Source organism: Aedes aegypti, chromosome 3 (genome assembly GCF_002204515.2).
Source record: "Aedes aegypti strain LVP_AGWG chromosome 3, AaegL5.0 Primary Assembly, whole genome shotgun sequence".
Lineage (NCBI taxonomy): Eukaryota > Metazoa > Arthropoda > Insecta > Diptera > Culicidae > Aedes > Aedes aegypti.
In genome coordinates this window covers 261,535,853-261,551,499 of record NC_035109.1, presented here as the reverse complement: position 1 = coordinate 261,551,499, position 15,647 = coordinate 261,535,853, and the positions used below count along the sequence as shown (strand labels likewise).

At 35.3% G+C, this 15,647-nt stretch overlaps 1 protein-coding gene across 8 annotated transcripts in view; it reads right to left on the bottom strand.

Annotated features, from left to right (window-relative positions):
- Nucleotides 1-7,580: 7,580 nt before the first annotated feature.
- Nucleotides 7,581-15,647, bottom strand: part of LOC5571110 (protein yippee-like CG15309) — a 304,844-nt gene continuing 296,777 nt past the window's right edge. For all 8 annotated transcript variants that reach the window (XM_021850475.1, XM_021850478.1, XM_021850474.1 and 5 more), the window contains 2 exons: nucleotides 8,886-8,994; nucleotides 7,581-8,812 (listed from right to left, as the gene is read on the bottom strand). In XM_021850475.1, coding sequence (XP_021706167.1) covers nucleotides 8,723-8,812; nucleotides 8,886-8,994 — 199 coding nt within the window. In that variant the 3' untranslated portion in view covers nucleotides 7,581-8,722. The remainder of the gene's footprint in view (nucleotides 8,813-8,885; nucleotides 8,995-15,647) is intronic.

The window sequence follows — 15,647 nt, the reverse complement described above, 5'->3', positions numbered from 1 at the left end:
TCAGTTTACAAAAATGACACTCTCACAATTTTCGCAGATTTCAAAGTTTTTCTTCTAAATTTGCCTATAACAAAAACGCAAGAGTTTGAAATTTACAAACTTCTGAAAAAGGTGGATTATTGCTTCATTCACAGCTCCTCTGAAGGTTAGACAAAAAAAGATTTTTGGGCCACCCAAGGTAAATTTTTTTTAGAATCAACTAACTTAGCTCAAATGAAGAGTTACATTAAAACTGTCTTCGACAAAGTTGTTCATAAAAAAAGTTTGTAGAAAAACGCTACCACAAATTTTATCAAACAAAAGAGTTCGATTTAAAATTTAAACCTTAATAAGGGCCACATTTTTACTAAAAATATGCAGAACTCAATAAACAACAATTTTCAATTCAATACGACATCAAATAGTGAAATAAAATCATATTTACTTTGTCCATACTCTTATAGTACGAGAATTTGGTGAACCAACAAATGGCAGAGGTTCCAAAAACTAAACCTATTCACGCCAAATAAGGGGATTAGAAGCAAAGGGGTGTAAGTAACAAAATTCTAGTATTCATAAAATCGGCTTTGAAGTTTTTTCGGAAACCTTCCATTTTATACAAATTGTGTGGGAATCGAAAACAAAAAAGCCAATCTTTTGCGAATTACCTATGTTATTTTTTTTCTGTTCGACGTAAAAATCACCTAAAAATATCGTTGAAAAGCTAAACAATAGTAGAAAAGTTGGTTAACTTATCTCAAAGTTGATCAAAATGTAATTTACACCCGTTTGTGTTTGGGCCTCTCAAATAGTCTTATCCTGGGAGGGATGCACAGATACTACACACGAAATTTGAAACAACACTTTTCCAAATTGCAAGATAACTCCCGCTCACCAATGACAATCAAGGCAGGCTTGGGAAAAATCGATAGTTGTCGTGTACCTTCGATCTTTCTGGACAAACATGGAAAAGGGCCATAGTGTTATGTGCATTCAATTTTCATTTTGATTGGAAAAGTGGAATACTTTATATTCGATCAAATTAAAAGGTGATATCGTGACATTATTTTTGGGTGTGCAAGAATTGATTTTCAATCGATTATTGTCAACATTGTTCAAAGGCAAAAAATATGTTTTGATCAATTGGTCGGTGTTCAGGCAGACCGGACTAGATGATATTTAGGTGTCTGAACACCGATCAATTACGCGCTTTTGTATTGTATGTACATTGTTTTAAGATCCGGGCTCACAGTGACAGTTCGTGACAGCAAAGTTCCGGCTCACCTTGACGTACATAAATTTTGTATCAGTTTCTCCCTCCCAGGTCTAATCTTATACCTAACGAACATTTTGGTCGACACTTCCTACAATGAGTCATCAGTTATAATTGACTTGAGCTGAGTTTTCATTTCGATATATTAGATTTAGATTTATGAAAATCACACTTGTACCCCTAAATATCCGAGTATCGATTTGTAACGCATAGCCCTTGGTCTATCAAACGATATTACCGTAAAAACACCTCACTGATCTGCAAATATTCAATGCATTCTGGCACCTTCTAGTGGTAGACTATTGAAATAATCACTATATCACAAATCATAATTGAAATCAGCACGTATCACTAAATCAAATAAATAACTTTGCTGAAAACACTGATTTTCTAGCTGCTCTGCATCGTGAGATATGATTTCGGAATATTTGATGTTCACTTACGCCTCCTAGTGGCAAAATATTGAACATATAAGACATGCACGGTATGGTCCTTACCCTAACGAACAACTTTGCCAAAAACACCAAGCTGCATCGACCGAAATAAAAGTTTGAAATGTTCAATGCTGACTAGTGCCTCTTGGTGATAGAATATTTAACTAACCAAGTATGCTGCACATAGTCCTTATCCTAACAAGCATGTTTGCCATGAACTTAGACTTTCTAGTTGTTCTGCATCTTGAGATATATGAAGGTAAAATATTTGTTGATCACTAGCGCCTTCTGTTTGAAGAGCTTTGAACTAAACAAACATGCATAGCCCTTGAACGAGAACATTTTTAAAATTTTCAGAATATAGAACCTTCAACGATTCAGTTATAAAAGTCGTCTTAGTCGTTTAAGGAAATTTCGATATGATAGAATAAAACCTTAAGTTCCATAGAAAAATCGGTCATTTTGACTCAAGAATAACTTCCTTAAAGAGCCTATGAGTTTTTGCATGCAGTTTATTTGAAAAATTCAAAATCTGAAACTGTTGATATTAGAGGAAAAATTTATAAAGAACCATTTCGACCATAGAAAAAAATGTACACTGAAAAAAAAATTTTCAATCATGAAATATTCAGAATTAAAACCATAAATTACACAAAACCACATTTTCACAATCGTGTTTGAGAATATAGGTCATGTTCTTCTCTGCAGACGTATTGTTCGCGAAGGAAAAGAGCGAATAACAAATTAAAATGGCCTATTTATTATTTTATTTATTATCAGTTATCCCGGAAAACTTTTTTCTTGCCATCAAGTAGGCTGATGAAAAACGTCATGAAACTTCCCGTACAAAATGACAGTTCCGTTCACTCCAATTTTTTCGATAAGTGTTTTCAATTTAATCAATCTTTTGAATGCCGGCAATCAAAAGAGAAAAAAATGTTTATTTATGGTATAAATAGTATTTAGAGAAATGTTTGTCGATTGTGCAGTAATATTTTTGCTCAATAGCCAGTAAAAAGCAAAACCGATCCCTACAGAGTCATCGGATTGTAAAAAATAACGATATGCGTAAAAAAAAATCTCCGGCGACAAAAACACGCGCGAAACCGTGAGCAAAATCTATCGGACGACGCAAAACCGAACTGTCCTGTTTGGGCTTCACAAAGCACTACCCAGCAAAACGCAAAAAAAAAATCTCTGGCGACGAAAACACGCGCGAAACAGTGAGCAAAATCTATCGGACGACGCAAAACCGAACTGGTCTGCTTGGGCTTCACGAAGCACTCCGTTCAATATCTTCTGCTTTTTATAAACACAAACACGTCGGAACTCTTAAGAAACATAAATCCGATAGCCTGTTCTCAAACCATTTCGTGACATAAAAACACTATTCCATTTTCATTTATTTATATAAATAGCATTAATGTTGAAATAACTCGACTATGGATGCTTCTAGAGAATTGATCATGATAATCAGTACGGCTCAGTATAATTATTATATCTTAAAAATGTATTCATTTCATCCAAAACCAAAATTTTGATAATCGGCCAAGAATTGTCCTTATTTACATCATCCAAACAATATACATTTTCTACCTTAATTCAATGGTCCAAAACAACTATTATCTATCAATATTCAATGGTGAAATTTCAAAAATATTGAAGATTTGGTTTTTGAGTAAATTAGAATTGAATTTGAATTTTCCATGATAATAAATAAAATGTTTTTTTTTAGTGTACCTGTATTGTTTCCTTGTAGTTCAAACGATTTACCACAATTTATCCATAGAATTTTATCCTCTAAATTCGAGAGTTTCGAAGCTAGAATTTATCAAAAAACTTGCATACCAAAATTCATAGGCCATTTCCAGAAGCTACTCTTGATTCGCAACAATCGATTCTTCTATGGAAAACACTTATTCTACCATACTAAAACATGCGTAAAATTTAATCCAAATCGAACATTATCGAGCACGATTTCTTATTATTTCAACGTATTCTGGATGGAATTCGTCAGTAGACTTTTCCCTGATGCAAATCCTAACAAAAAAGTATAGTTTTATTTTTATAAAGTTTTATATATAGGGAGCCGGATCTTATTCTTGGCACTTTTGATTCACTTCGGCAGTGGGGTTTTTTCAAAGCTACAGAGCTCATATTTGGCCACAATATGCGTTATACTAAACTGCTTCTTGTTGCAAAGCTTCAGGCAATTTGGCCGAGAAAAACCCCCCATGCCAAAGTGAATCTTGGAAGTGCCCAAGTAGCTCTGCACCCTAACTGTTTTCTGAGACATATACGTTCAAATTTCAAATTATTTGGACCTTTCTTTACAACAACTCCACCCCGCGAAAAACCAGCCTTTTTTGAATTTTCTTATGTTATTAAGTTAAACTGCATTAAATTTTCTTTGCAAAACAACAAAACAGTCGAAAAACCATTAAAATTTCGTATATATCACGATTAAAACTTCATTCCAAGGCACAGAAAACGTTTTTTTTTTTTGATAGACAGAAGGTTAAGAAACTTGCAAGAAACTACGAAGAAATGTTGGTGATATCCATATTTATTTTATTTATTTATTTGTCTAGACTGCAGAAATGTTTGGAGATTTCCTTAGAGTATGTAAAATCTGGAAGAAGTCCCTAGGGTTTTTTTTTTAATTTAAGGTGAAGATGAATCGAAGCCAAACCTTGGAATTTAAAAAGCACAAGTCTGGGGAACCAAGCATTCGTTCAAGCTGAAAACTTAATCGATTTATTACCAGCTGGTGGTTCGATTAAGTTTTCAGCTCAGGTTCTCCATATTTGTGCTCTTGAAAATCTGAGGCTTGGATTTGATTCATCATCACCTTAAGGAAAAATCCCTACAATCCTAAATTTACATTTTAGGGGAATGGGAAAGTGTACGATTTTGTGACGTATATAAGGCATGGAGGACAGAGGAGATGATGTCAATGTTTCAATTAGTAGGGGAATTAGGGGCATAATGGACACGTTAAGCAAATGTTCGTTTTAAGACCCTTAAATGGCAATGTTTTTAATTTACCCCCGGCTAGTCTTCAAGTTTGATGTTAGTACGACGTGCCACATTCATTCATAGTGATAAAAATCATATCATATGTCAGAAAAGCGAGATAGAAAATTGGGTCGAAAACAAGGCTGGTAAAAAGGTATCGGGGCGAAATGAACACCTGTATGAAATTTAGTTATTCCAACATATTCAATGACTGTCAATCATTCCGATATGCGAAAGGACTCTCCCTCAATCATAATAGCTAAAAAGAACCTTTCTGGGTTCGTTACTTTGCTCAAAAATTAGATTCTTCCACGGTCTTGCTTATATGCCAATTTGAAACTAAGAAAAATTTTAAGTCAAATTTTAAAGAACAATTGAAGCAAAAAAATAAATTTTTTTACCGTCAAGCATTTCAAATGCATTACAGATTTCATGCAGTGAATGAACTTTTGATGAAATATGTGTATTATCAGATATTGAGAGGGTGTCCATTTCGCCCCGTATGTTCATTATGCCCCTAATCCCCCTATTCTTTGCTAAACGATGTTAAAATATGTTTACCCAAGAGCCGCCACAACCCTTGGACATAAACTCATAGATTTTTCCTTAATTTTCCGGTGAAATTCAACATTTTTCACATTTTTGCCTAAATATTAAGGTTTTTTAATTATTTCATTAAGGAATAAGCATTTCCATACTACAGATCAAACTCATGGAGAAACATGGTTGCTAACTATTAGTTCTCCATACTGAATGGCATTTTACCCCACCAATTTGGTCATTTTGAACCACCCCCATTTTTCAACCATTTTTTCTACACGATTTAAGCCCGTAGAAAACCTCAAATTTGGGAATTGTTTTCATGATGGTAGCTAGCAAATATTGTAAAGTTACTGTTAGGACTACGAATGGCGTTAAAATGTGGATCTCATTAGGAGAAAACGACACAAATCCTTAAAGTGGCATTTTGAACCATTTGACCCTAAGCTGCTTCATCACGTTCAGAGTTGTTTGCCATCCTGAGTGATACTGATAGATTTCAAGGTAGTGTATCCAGCATTAGATAATATTGCATGGTTTCTTCCATCTTCAAAGTAAAATCCCAAATGAGAAAACTCTGTTTAAACAACAACATAACGAACCAATCTATAAGAAATAACACAGCGTAACAAAAATTACATTTTTGCGTGTCTCAAGAACCATATTATGTATCTCTAGTAGATTTGGGGTTGCTGAATCTAATGCCGTTCTCAGAAATGTTCCAGCACGTCACAATTTTTAGCTACAGGTCGCCAAAGTTGTATAAACACTGGTTTTAACGATGTTTACTTAAAATTGAAGGTATAATTTATTGACCTTTTTTTTTTAATTTCAACCACCAAGCATGCATAAAGTCTCCATTCGTTTCTTTTATATGGCATAATACAATACAGTTCTAAAACATTAAAAATGACTTCTGAGCGCCGACAATACTATGAACTCTTATGATAAGTGTTGTATAACGCATGAAGTTTGCTATACAAGCTGGCAAACTTGCATGCAAGTTGGCTGATATAGTCAAATTTTACATTCAAAACAGGAAATTTCTTGAAAACTAGACGTGCTTTGATATTTTTGAAAACGACGATGGACTCAGCAACCTTTAATTAAGTAAATAGTGGTAATTACATGCTTGAGACAAAAATGTGTTCCGCAGTGTAATACACAAAAATAAATCTACGCCTCGACATTATTTATTTTTAATGATTTTGGGCACATTCCTGAAAAAATATGAGTAGTAATTTCTGGGAGCAATCAAAATATAATACTGGATGAAGTTTAAAATGGTTATTTCAGATAAATTTCTAACCAAACTCTAAGTCTAAGGCTCTTGAAAACTCCATTCAAGACCCTCAAAACCGAAACTTTGCAAGAAAAAGAGAATAATCTTAAATTCTAAAAAAATCCAGTCATCCTTGTGGGTTTCTTCGGGAAGCCCTTAGAGGAACTCTTGCTGTCTTGCTGAATAGCTGCTCCTTTAGTTTCCCGTTGAAATTCAAATCAAAGGAGGTGATCTAGAAAACTGTTTAGTTCCATCTTTGCTCGAATTTGACCAACTACTGACGATTTTGCCCCAATTTACAGCGAAAAAATTCTGACACTAAAAAAACAGAATGTGTGTTAATGGCTACAATAAGAAGGATTAAACCAAATTTAATTTTGCAACCTCTTATTTTTGAATGATTCCAATTTTTCTTTTTATTGAGAATACCTTTCATTAGAAGGTACTGCTGATTTTTTCGTTCCTATTGAAATTATATCGATATTGTGAACAATTGATTGCAGCGATTCTTTCATGCATGTTTTAAAAATTTAGTTGAAGTCTTCAGCTGACAGATCTGCACAGTTTATATGTAGAAAATTGAATTCGTTTGAAATAACCGTTTGTAGGACCGTTCCACAAAATTATGTTCGTCTATCTTTTATTCTTTGTTTCTGCACTGAAAACCAAAATCTGTTAGCCACGTGGTCCATGGGATCTGAATTTGTTATTTTGTGTTCGCGTCGTAGCTATTTCGAAACGAATGGACACACTAGTTCATTGTTATTTGAATTAAGATTCGGCTAGATTTTGTTCAATTCGATTGAACTTTATTTTTACTTAGTTCTTCTTTTCTACTGTTGAGTTTTTTTTCTCTTGTATCTATTATGTGTATTGTTTTGGCAGTAAAATTCTTCCTTACTATTGGACTTCCACGTGTTCCACCCGGGAGGCGAAACTCCGCTTGGACTCTTTTGCGGGCCGTCAAAACTCCTGTTCCAATCTCGACTTTTAATGGCTATTCTGTATGTGTGTGTAAGTTGACACTCGCCTGAGCCAAAAGAAACACAGATACTTGGAATACAAAAATATTTTGTTTTATTAAAAAAAATACATCATAATCATAATATTATACATGTATTGATCACATTCGCTATCCAAAAAGAATAAAACTGAAACAGAAGTAACAGTACTGCTCGGCGACAGGCGTTACAACAGCTGTTTATTTTTGTTGCTTTTTTGCTTTATTTTGCATTCGTTCCATTGCATTTATCTAAACTTGTGATTTATAAAACCATAAGTGTTTGTCTTCTTCTTCTTCTTCCTCTTTTCAGTTTTGTTTCCTTTCGTAGAACTAAAGCTAGTTTCTTAGACGTGTATATTTCGACTAAAATACGATTTATTATAAATGTTATCTCACTTGAAACATTCGTAAAACTAATATCACTCTCGCATTTTCTCTCTCGCGTACCATCTCTCCGTCTTCACTCATCGTCCTCTACGGATCCCGTCTGCTGCTAGGAATCCCAAATCCCTACGTGGGTTACTCAATCCGTCACAAACATCTATATCTGCTTCAACTACCGCTCATCGATCGTAGTCATCTCATCACTAATCCATAAAATAGTGTTAATCTTGTCGCTATCTCAGGAAAATAAAATGTTTCCTCTTTTATTTCTCTGCTACAAAGGGATTTGAAAGAGTAAGGTCTCTAAACTAAATATTATTTCTCTTGTTTAAATCGTGTACGTGGTTCTCGCAGGTAAAATTAAGAATGGTTTACAGAATGTTTGACAATTAAAAATAATCCCAATCTAATGCACGGCTATTACGATACCGCTCGATACTTCAATCATTATACGATGGATGTAAAAATGTGTGTTATGAGTGTGAATGGAACGAACACGTTATAGAGAAAGATCTACTTGTATAGCATTAAACGCAGATGCAGGAAATGACAGAACAGCTACGCATGGGAACGCTTTTGATAGGGTTTGCTTGGGTTGACCCTCCGGGGGTACCTCCTTGCGGGAGAGTGAGAGAGTTCAGAACTAGGACACTCTGTGGCATGGATAGTAGATGCGAGTTTGCGGAAAAGTTGTCATTCCGAAGACATCTCTTCCGCTCCGACTCGTACTATGGGGCTGCGGGATAGTTTGCGATTTTTAACCAATATTTGCTAGTCTAGTTGACGCGATTACAGCAATGGCTTGGCGATCAATCCCAGCCGTTCTCCTTGATCATGTGAGCTAGTTCTATGATGTACTTTCCTTCTTTGTATTTCTGGCTTGATTCAAAAGCGTGTTCCTAAAAGAGATGAATAAGACACAAGCAAATTAGCAGGGTGGTGGCACAGGAAGCGTCACTTTGTTTGTCTTACATATTTCCATCCTAAAGGCGTTTTGCAGCATTCACAGTAGATGTCGGCTACAGCGTGTAAGCCAGTTAGTAGGACACGTTCCTCGGCTTGGCCACAAGCGACGTTGACCCTTGAAAAAAGAAATGAGAATACAATCAAATGCTTGAAAAAGAAGAATATGTATTCTATGAGTGATTATTAGAGATCCATGGCTTTTGCAAGGGACTTTCTCTGCAAAACTACGGCATATCTCGAAGTGAAACTAATTCTCCGAAGGATTGGTCTATGAATTGCTATAGAGCATGTATCCACGAATTCTCTCAGGAATGCGTTCAAAGACTTGCTAGCGGTTCTCATGTCGTGTTCCGCGAAGCAGGTGTCCCGCGACAGTTTATACCAATGCTTTGAAATATCTCCGCTTTGTAATACGTTTTTAATTATACCAAACAAAGCAATATCTAGAATCTCCAATCGAACCGATCGAAATTTCATTTAAAACCAGTGTTTTGTTCCCTAGATTTGTACTCTTGATAATTTAGAGGCGGTTTTAAGGTGAAACATCTCGGAATCCATAGACAACTGTCACAATGGCCGACTTGTGCCCCTACCCCTGCTAACGTAGGCAAACGTTTCTGATTTTCTCATTTGAAGCTTTCTGCTAGTGCAGAAATTAAACTGCACTGTCGTTGGATGTTGCCTTCGCGAAATTAGTGCCTTCTTTTAAGTGCAATCTTAGAAGTTGCATTTCAAATTGGTTCACCTTAACTAACAGCAAAAGTCGTTAAATTTCCCAGCAGATTTTCCGTTTTCAAGCCCTGAATTTTTAAATATTTGACGAAAAACAATTATAATTTTATATAGTTGCCTGATTGTCACTGTTCAAACTTCAAATTAAAAATGCTTGTTCAATAAATAGAACAGATCTTTTCAAATTTTAATTAAAATTTAAGAATATAATTAAATTTAATTAAAGATTGACCAACATAAATTTTACTTCACGATTGTCATAGAGTCGATTTAGGTGTGTAAAAAATCCAGATTTCAAACAGAGTGATGATGAAGAACAGGTGCTCCGCGCATCATTTTTGTTTCAAAAAGTGCTTCACGTGCCAAAAAGGCTGCAAACATTTGTTTTAAATAGATACTTGAAAGTCTCATCAACAACGCTTATAGGAATCTCTCAAAATATTTCGAAAATCTATTTTGTTTAAGAGCTTCGAAGTTGATAGAATGTCAGGAATTCTCGCAATAATTCCTTCAGAAGCTATAATTTATGGGAAAATCTTTATTGTATTTTCCATAAAATTTTCAAGAATTTTGAAAATTACACACAAATAATATATAACTAAAATTTCCATCACATTTGCCCGACATAATATTATTAAAGCAAGTGAAATAACGAAAATTTAAGTTACAAATGCCATAATTTTTTGTCGAATATTGTTCGGCTCACAACATTTTTCAGTCGCATTGAACGTAATTGTACTCGTATGACATATTTCCGTAGTTCAAATACCATCAAATTTAAGTCATTTCATTTTTTACATTGATTATTTTGCTTAAAAAGAAATTTACGTCATGTATTATATTAGGTTTTGCTATGTGTGTATTTGCCCAGGAATCCCACTTTTTTAATCTTAAGGTTTTTCTATAGACAATTTACAAAAAATCTGGACTCTTCCAGAAATTATGTTTAGAGGTCTGTTAAACCGCGCCACGTGCCAGAAACTTTATTTTGAGATATTTAATTTTTAAGTCCTTTCGTGTACAGGTTATCGCTGAGAAAAGGTCCAAGAATTGTTTCAACGATTTTTGCAGGATTACATGTAAAACAAACACTAGAAACTACTTCATGATTTCTTTGAGTGCTCTATTGTTCTTTATTAACTCATCAAAAACTATTGGATGAATTGCTGAAGACGTCCCTGGAGAAAATCTTTCAAATATATATATAGTTGGGTATTGCTGTTTGAATCCTTGAAAAAGAAGAAAGTGTGCTTTTAAACTTTCTAGAAGAAAGTTCTTATAGAAATCATTGAGCATGTTGATTTTTTAGGAAACTCTAAAGAGATACCCACTGCAAAGATTCCACAAAATTCAACAATGCTTGCCCGACAAGCGAGGGTTACTGTCATTGCAACCTGGTTTATACGCTAAACTATAATAACCACAAGACAAACCGGATGTTTATTCGCATAAGTTGGCGTATGTACTCATGTAAATCCATTTACCTCTTTTAAGTAAAATATTTCTGAACAAATAACTGAACATGCGAACAAATTTCCAACGAGTTTATTGTTAGGTAAAGAATGCATTTCAATGAAAAAATACATTTTGGTCATATTGGCATTTACGTTGACAACGCAAACATGGCGATGTAGTAGCTTTTTACGTAAGGGCCATTATGAATTAATTTTTCGTGAAATCTAGAGACTCTACCCATCATGCATTCCCATCAATTTTCGGTAGATGTTGACCAGTATTCCTCAATAAATCTCTTTTTGGAACCTCGGTCACCGTTTTGATTCAAAACTTTGAAGCGTTTTTATCTCTAACTAGTTGACCCGACAAACCTTGTTTTGTTCCGAAGTAGGCTGTTCGATAATGTGAACCGAAATTCTATTAAAAAAGTGTCAGTTTCCTACCCTGGTTTTTCTCAATTTTCCTGTGATGTTCTTCGACTTTCTGTACGCAAAAACACGTCGGAACACTTCAAGAACTTGACTGTGAAAGATTCTGGTAAATCCGTTGACTGGTTTACATGTTAATTCGTGACATACAAACACCGTTCCATTTTTATTTATATAGATTACCGAGATGGGCCAGCCTCGGGCTGCAAATATCGTCAAAAAAGATAATAATAATTTATCTCTAATTAAAGTCCAACGAAACATTTAAACCAAGAGATGTTAAAAAAATGTTCATATAGTTACTTTTTTTTAATTTCTCAACCGAGAATTGTATGATTTGAAGACAAAATAACCTCAAAGCTATTTTACAAATTATATGGAATACTAAGTATGTTTACACATTCATAACCTTTTTTATAGAATTTTTATGGTTATACTGAATTTATGTATTAAACGTAGCATTATGAAGGGTGTCTCTTTTTTTTTCTTGCTCATTGAAACCAGCCTTCTTAGTACTGCAAAACGTATAGGAATAGCTCAAAAATTTCTGGAAAACATTCCCAGACTACTCAAAGATTGTTTTTGGAGAAGCTCCTGGAAATAAAAGCGTTTCGAAGAAGAGAAGCGGACTTACTGCAGCAATATCTACACGAATTTTTCTGCAATTTTAAGATGAAGCACTGAGAACTTATTGTTTTAATTTGTTTGAAAATTCCTTAGACATTTTTAGAAAAAAAAAATGATATGAAGAAATTCTACGTAAATAGGAATACTTGTCGTTATCTCTTGTAAAAAGTATTTTTCTTCTTTTATTTCATAATGGAAACGTTCAGCCCTGAGCTGGTTCGTCTCTTTAGTACAACGTGTATCCAATATCAGGAGTTCTGTTTGATCTTTCGATCTTGACACTTGCTTTTCCCGGGGCAAGCGACGAGGGCAGGATCAAACATGTCGCGCGTCGGTCTCGTAAGTGAAAAAGTGGCGTGATCGGTGAGTTCGGTTGAAGAAAGTGAAAAAGTGCCGCGATCGGTTAGTTCTGTTTGATCTTTCGACCTTGACACTTGCTTTTCCCGGGGCAAGCGACGAGGGCAGGATCAAACATGTCGCGCGTCGGTCTCGTAAGTGAAAAAGTGGCGTGATCGGTGAGTTCGGTTGAAGAAAGTGAAAAAGTGCCGCGATCGGTTAATTCTGTTTGATCTTTCGACCTTGACACTTGCTTTTGCCGGGGCGAGCGACGAGGGCAGGATCAAACATGTCGCGCGTTGGTCTAGTAAGTGAAAAAGTGGCGTGATCGGTGAGTTCGGTTGGAGTAACTGAAAAAGTGCCGCGATCGGTTAGTTCTGTTTGATCCTTCGACCTTGACGCTTGCTCCTGGGCAGTGCGTCAAGAACAGGGGGGTGGCATGAGCCAATATTCACCAACCCAACATTAATTCAACATGGCGTCCACAGTTCTTGTTTTGATTGTTTTGGGAGGGAAAAAAACATGTGTTTTCATGGGTAGGAGACATCAATAATACCTCGCTGATGCGTAAAACATTAACAAAATGATGAACAAATAAAAAGCGTCATCAAATACGACGATTCAATGCGATATATTTAATTGCCAGAATCAAGCACTAGCAGCGTATGAGCCGTATACTCGAAAATCAGGAGCAAGGTTAGGGCAAACCGACCAGAAAGTGGGTACCAAAACGCGAAGTACCAAAACGATGTGGGGAAGAGCCGAAATGTATGCAGGATGACAGCCGTGTCAGTCCCCTGGTCAAGAAAGCCCGAACAGTTTTTTTTTATTCTTTTTGGGTCGCGCGCTTATTTTTTTTCCTGAGTGCTTTTTTATAGTCGAGCAAACGAGTGAAGCCGAAAGTGGATTGTGGCTGCTCAGTCAAGGATAACGGATCAATTGGTGAGCTCGTTTCATGCTACTATTTCTAATCTATAAAATATGTATGACTGCATATTCAATCGTTACAATGGTGGGATGTAAATATGATTTTTCAACAAACTATGGATGGTTCGTCACTGTGAGTGTCGACACAAACTCTGATTCATGATTTATTTATGTTTAACATTTTTTTTTCAGAACACCTCTTATATACCTTTATTTTTGTAATTAAAAAAACTTTGAATGGTTCGACACTACAAGTGTAGACTTGCGAAAGGTTCACTTTATTCAACAAACTTTGGATGGTTCGCCACTGTAAGTGTCGGCATAATAATAAAAGTGTTCTATGATGTCCCAACCAATCGAGTTTTTTGTTTCTTTTCAAATAAGTAAAATATAATAACACATGCTTTCGTCCTGACAGCTGTAGGAATGTTACATTTAGGTATTTGTTCAACAAACTTTGAATGGTTCGTCACCTCAAGTGTCGGCATAATTTTCCTCTACATAGAAATTGTTCATATCAAATGAAAATATTATATTTACGTATAAGCATGTATATATCTCACAAATCATTGTTTATCATGGTCTAATCGCTTATCAAAGTGAATCCTATGACCCAACGATCCTCCCCATTAACAAACATCCCTCCCAGTAACCTTTGTGGAGATGCAGAGGCAAACACGGTCTCCAAAAAGCAAAGGTTACACACTAACATTCCTTCCCCCAATCCCACCTGACTGCAAGGACGTGGCCGGCGCCGTTATTGACCCTGTATAAATAGAGGCACTGAATTATGCACACTGAAGAAGATTATGGCCAATCCCAGCCGAACTTCTAGTTGATTCTTTGTGCATTTTCACTGACTTCGGTCAATCACGGAATAGCAACCATTGATATGTGTAGTCAGTCTAAGCTAAGCTAAGCTAAGCTATTAGTACAACGTGTATCCAATATAAATGCTGAATTTTCTGAAAAAAAAAAGAATCTCAAAATGTCATAAGGGAAATTACTGCTTAAATTGTTGTAGAAATCAGTCCTATGAAAATTCCTCTGGAATAGAGCAATAAAAATATAACTCATGTAATAATTGGTAAACGAATTTTTGCAAAAAAAAAAAAAAAAGATCTTGGTGTAAATCCTAGAGGCTTCGAAGATTTCTACAAGGCCACTTCACAGGTACTTCAGGAGTTCTCTACAGATTTCTTATGCTTCAGGAATGGTTTAATAGGTGTAGCCAGAGGAGGGCAGTGGGCTGACGAAAATAAAACCAAATTCAATTCACAATGCGAGTAACTTGCCAAAAATCTGTTTTGGCTCACAAATGGTTTGTTCATAGGATCTGTTAAGATATCTTGACAGTGGCGCGGGAAGATGGTAGGACATGAACTACGCACAAAAACGCCTGAGTAGGACAACCAAAGTATTGTCTTACCCACGATTCAACACAAAAAAAAACAAGATCAGCAGAGAGCTTGAAAAATAAAGTCTGTCAACTGTCTTGTCATCTATACAAACTCGGTCAACGTTGTAGTTATTCTTATGAAGGATGGAAGACATTGTATTATCATGCCTAGTGAAGTGTGACATGGTTTGTACATGACCCCTATAAGTTCTGGCTTGTGAGAACGATTAAGAATATCTATAGTTAACATCCTGGGAAACCAACTGTAATTTCTGTAATAATTGCTACAAGAAACTTCTTTAACCATTAGAAAAACAAATGGAGCAATCTTCTATGGCATTTCTGAGTGAATCAATGAATGGGTTCTTAAATATATCTACGGCCAACCCTGTATATGTTCTGCGACAAATTGCCGTCAATATTCCTGATTAGTTTTCAGTTAATCGCTTGAAAATTATTTGATTGAATTCCTACTGACATTTTGTAGCATCATTCATAAAAATGCTTAGAGCAGATAATTACAAATTTTTTTTCGTGGAATTGTTCCAGAAATTCCAGCGGAATATTTGATGGAGTTTCTACGCGATGAAATATTTTTCAAGCATCTTCTCAAGCAAGTTTCTCCAGAATACTTTTGCGATTAGCCGGGTCACTTCCGTGCAAAGAAAAATAAACTACAAAATTCACAGAATTTTTGCTGTTTATCCAATTGTTATTAAGAAATAAATTAGGAAATTAGAACAACCTCACTGATTGCAAAGGCAAGCAGTTATAGACCAAACTGCTTAACAAATTTGTTTAATAAATTTGATTTAAAAAGAATTTAAATACAAAGGATATTCAAATTATTTAATATGAATGATT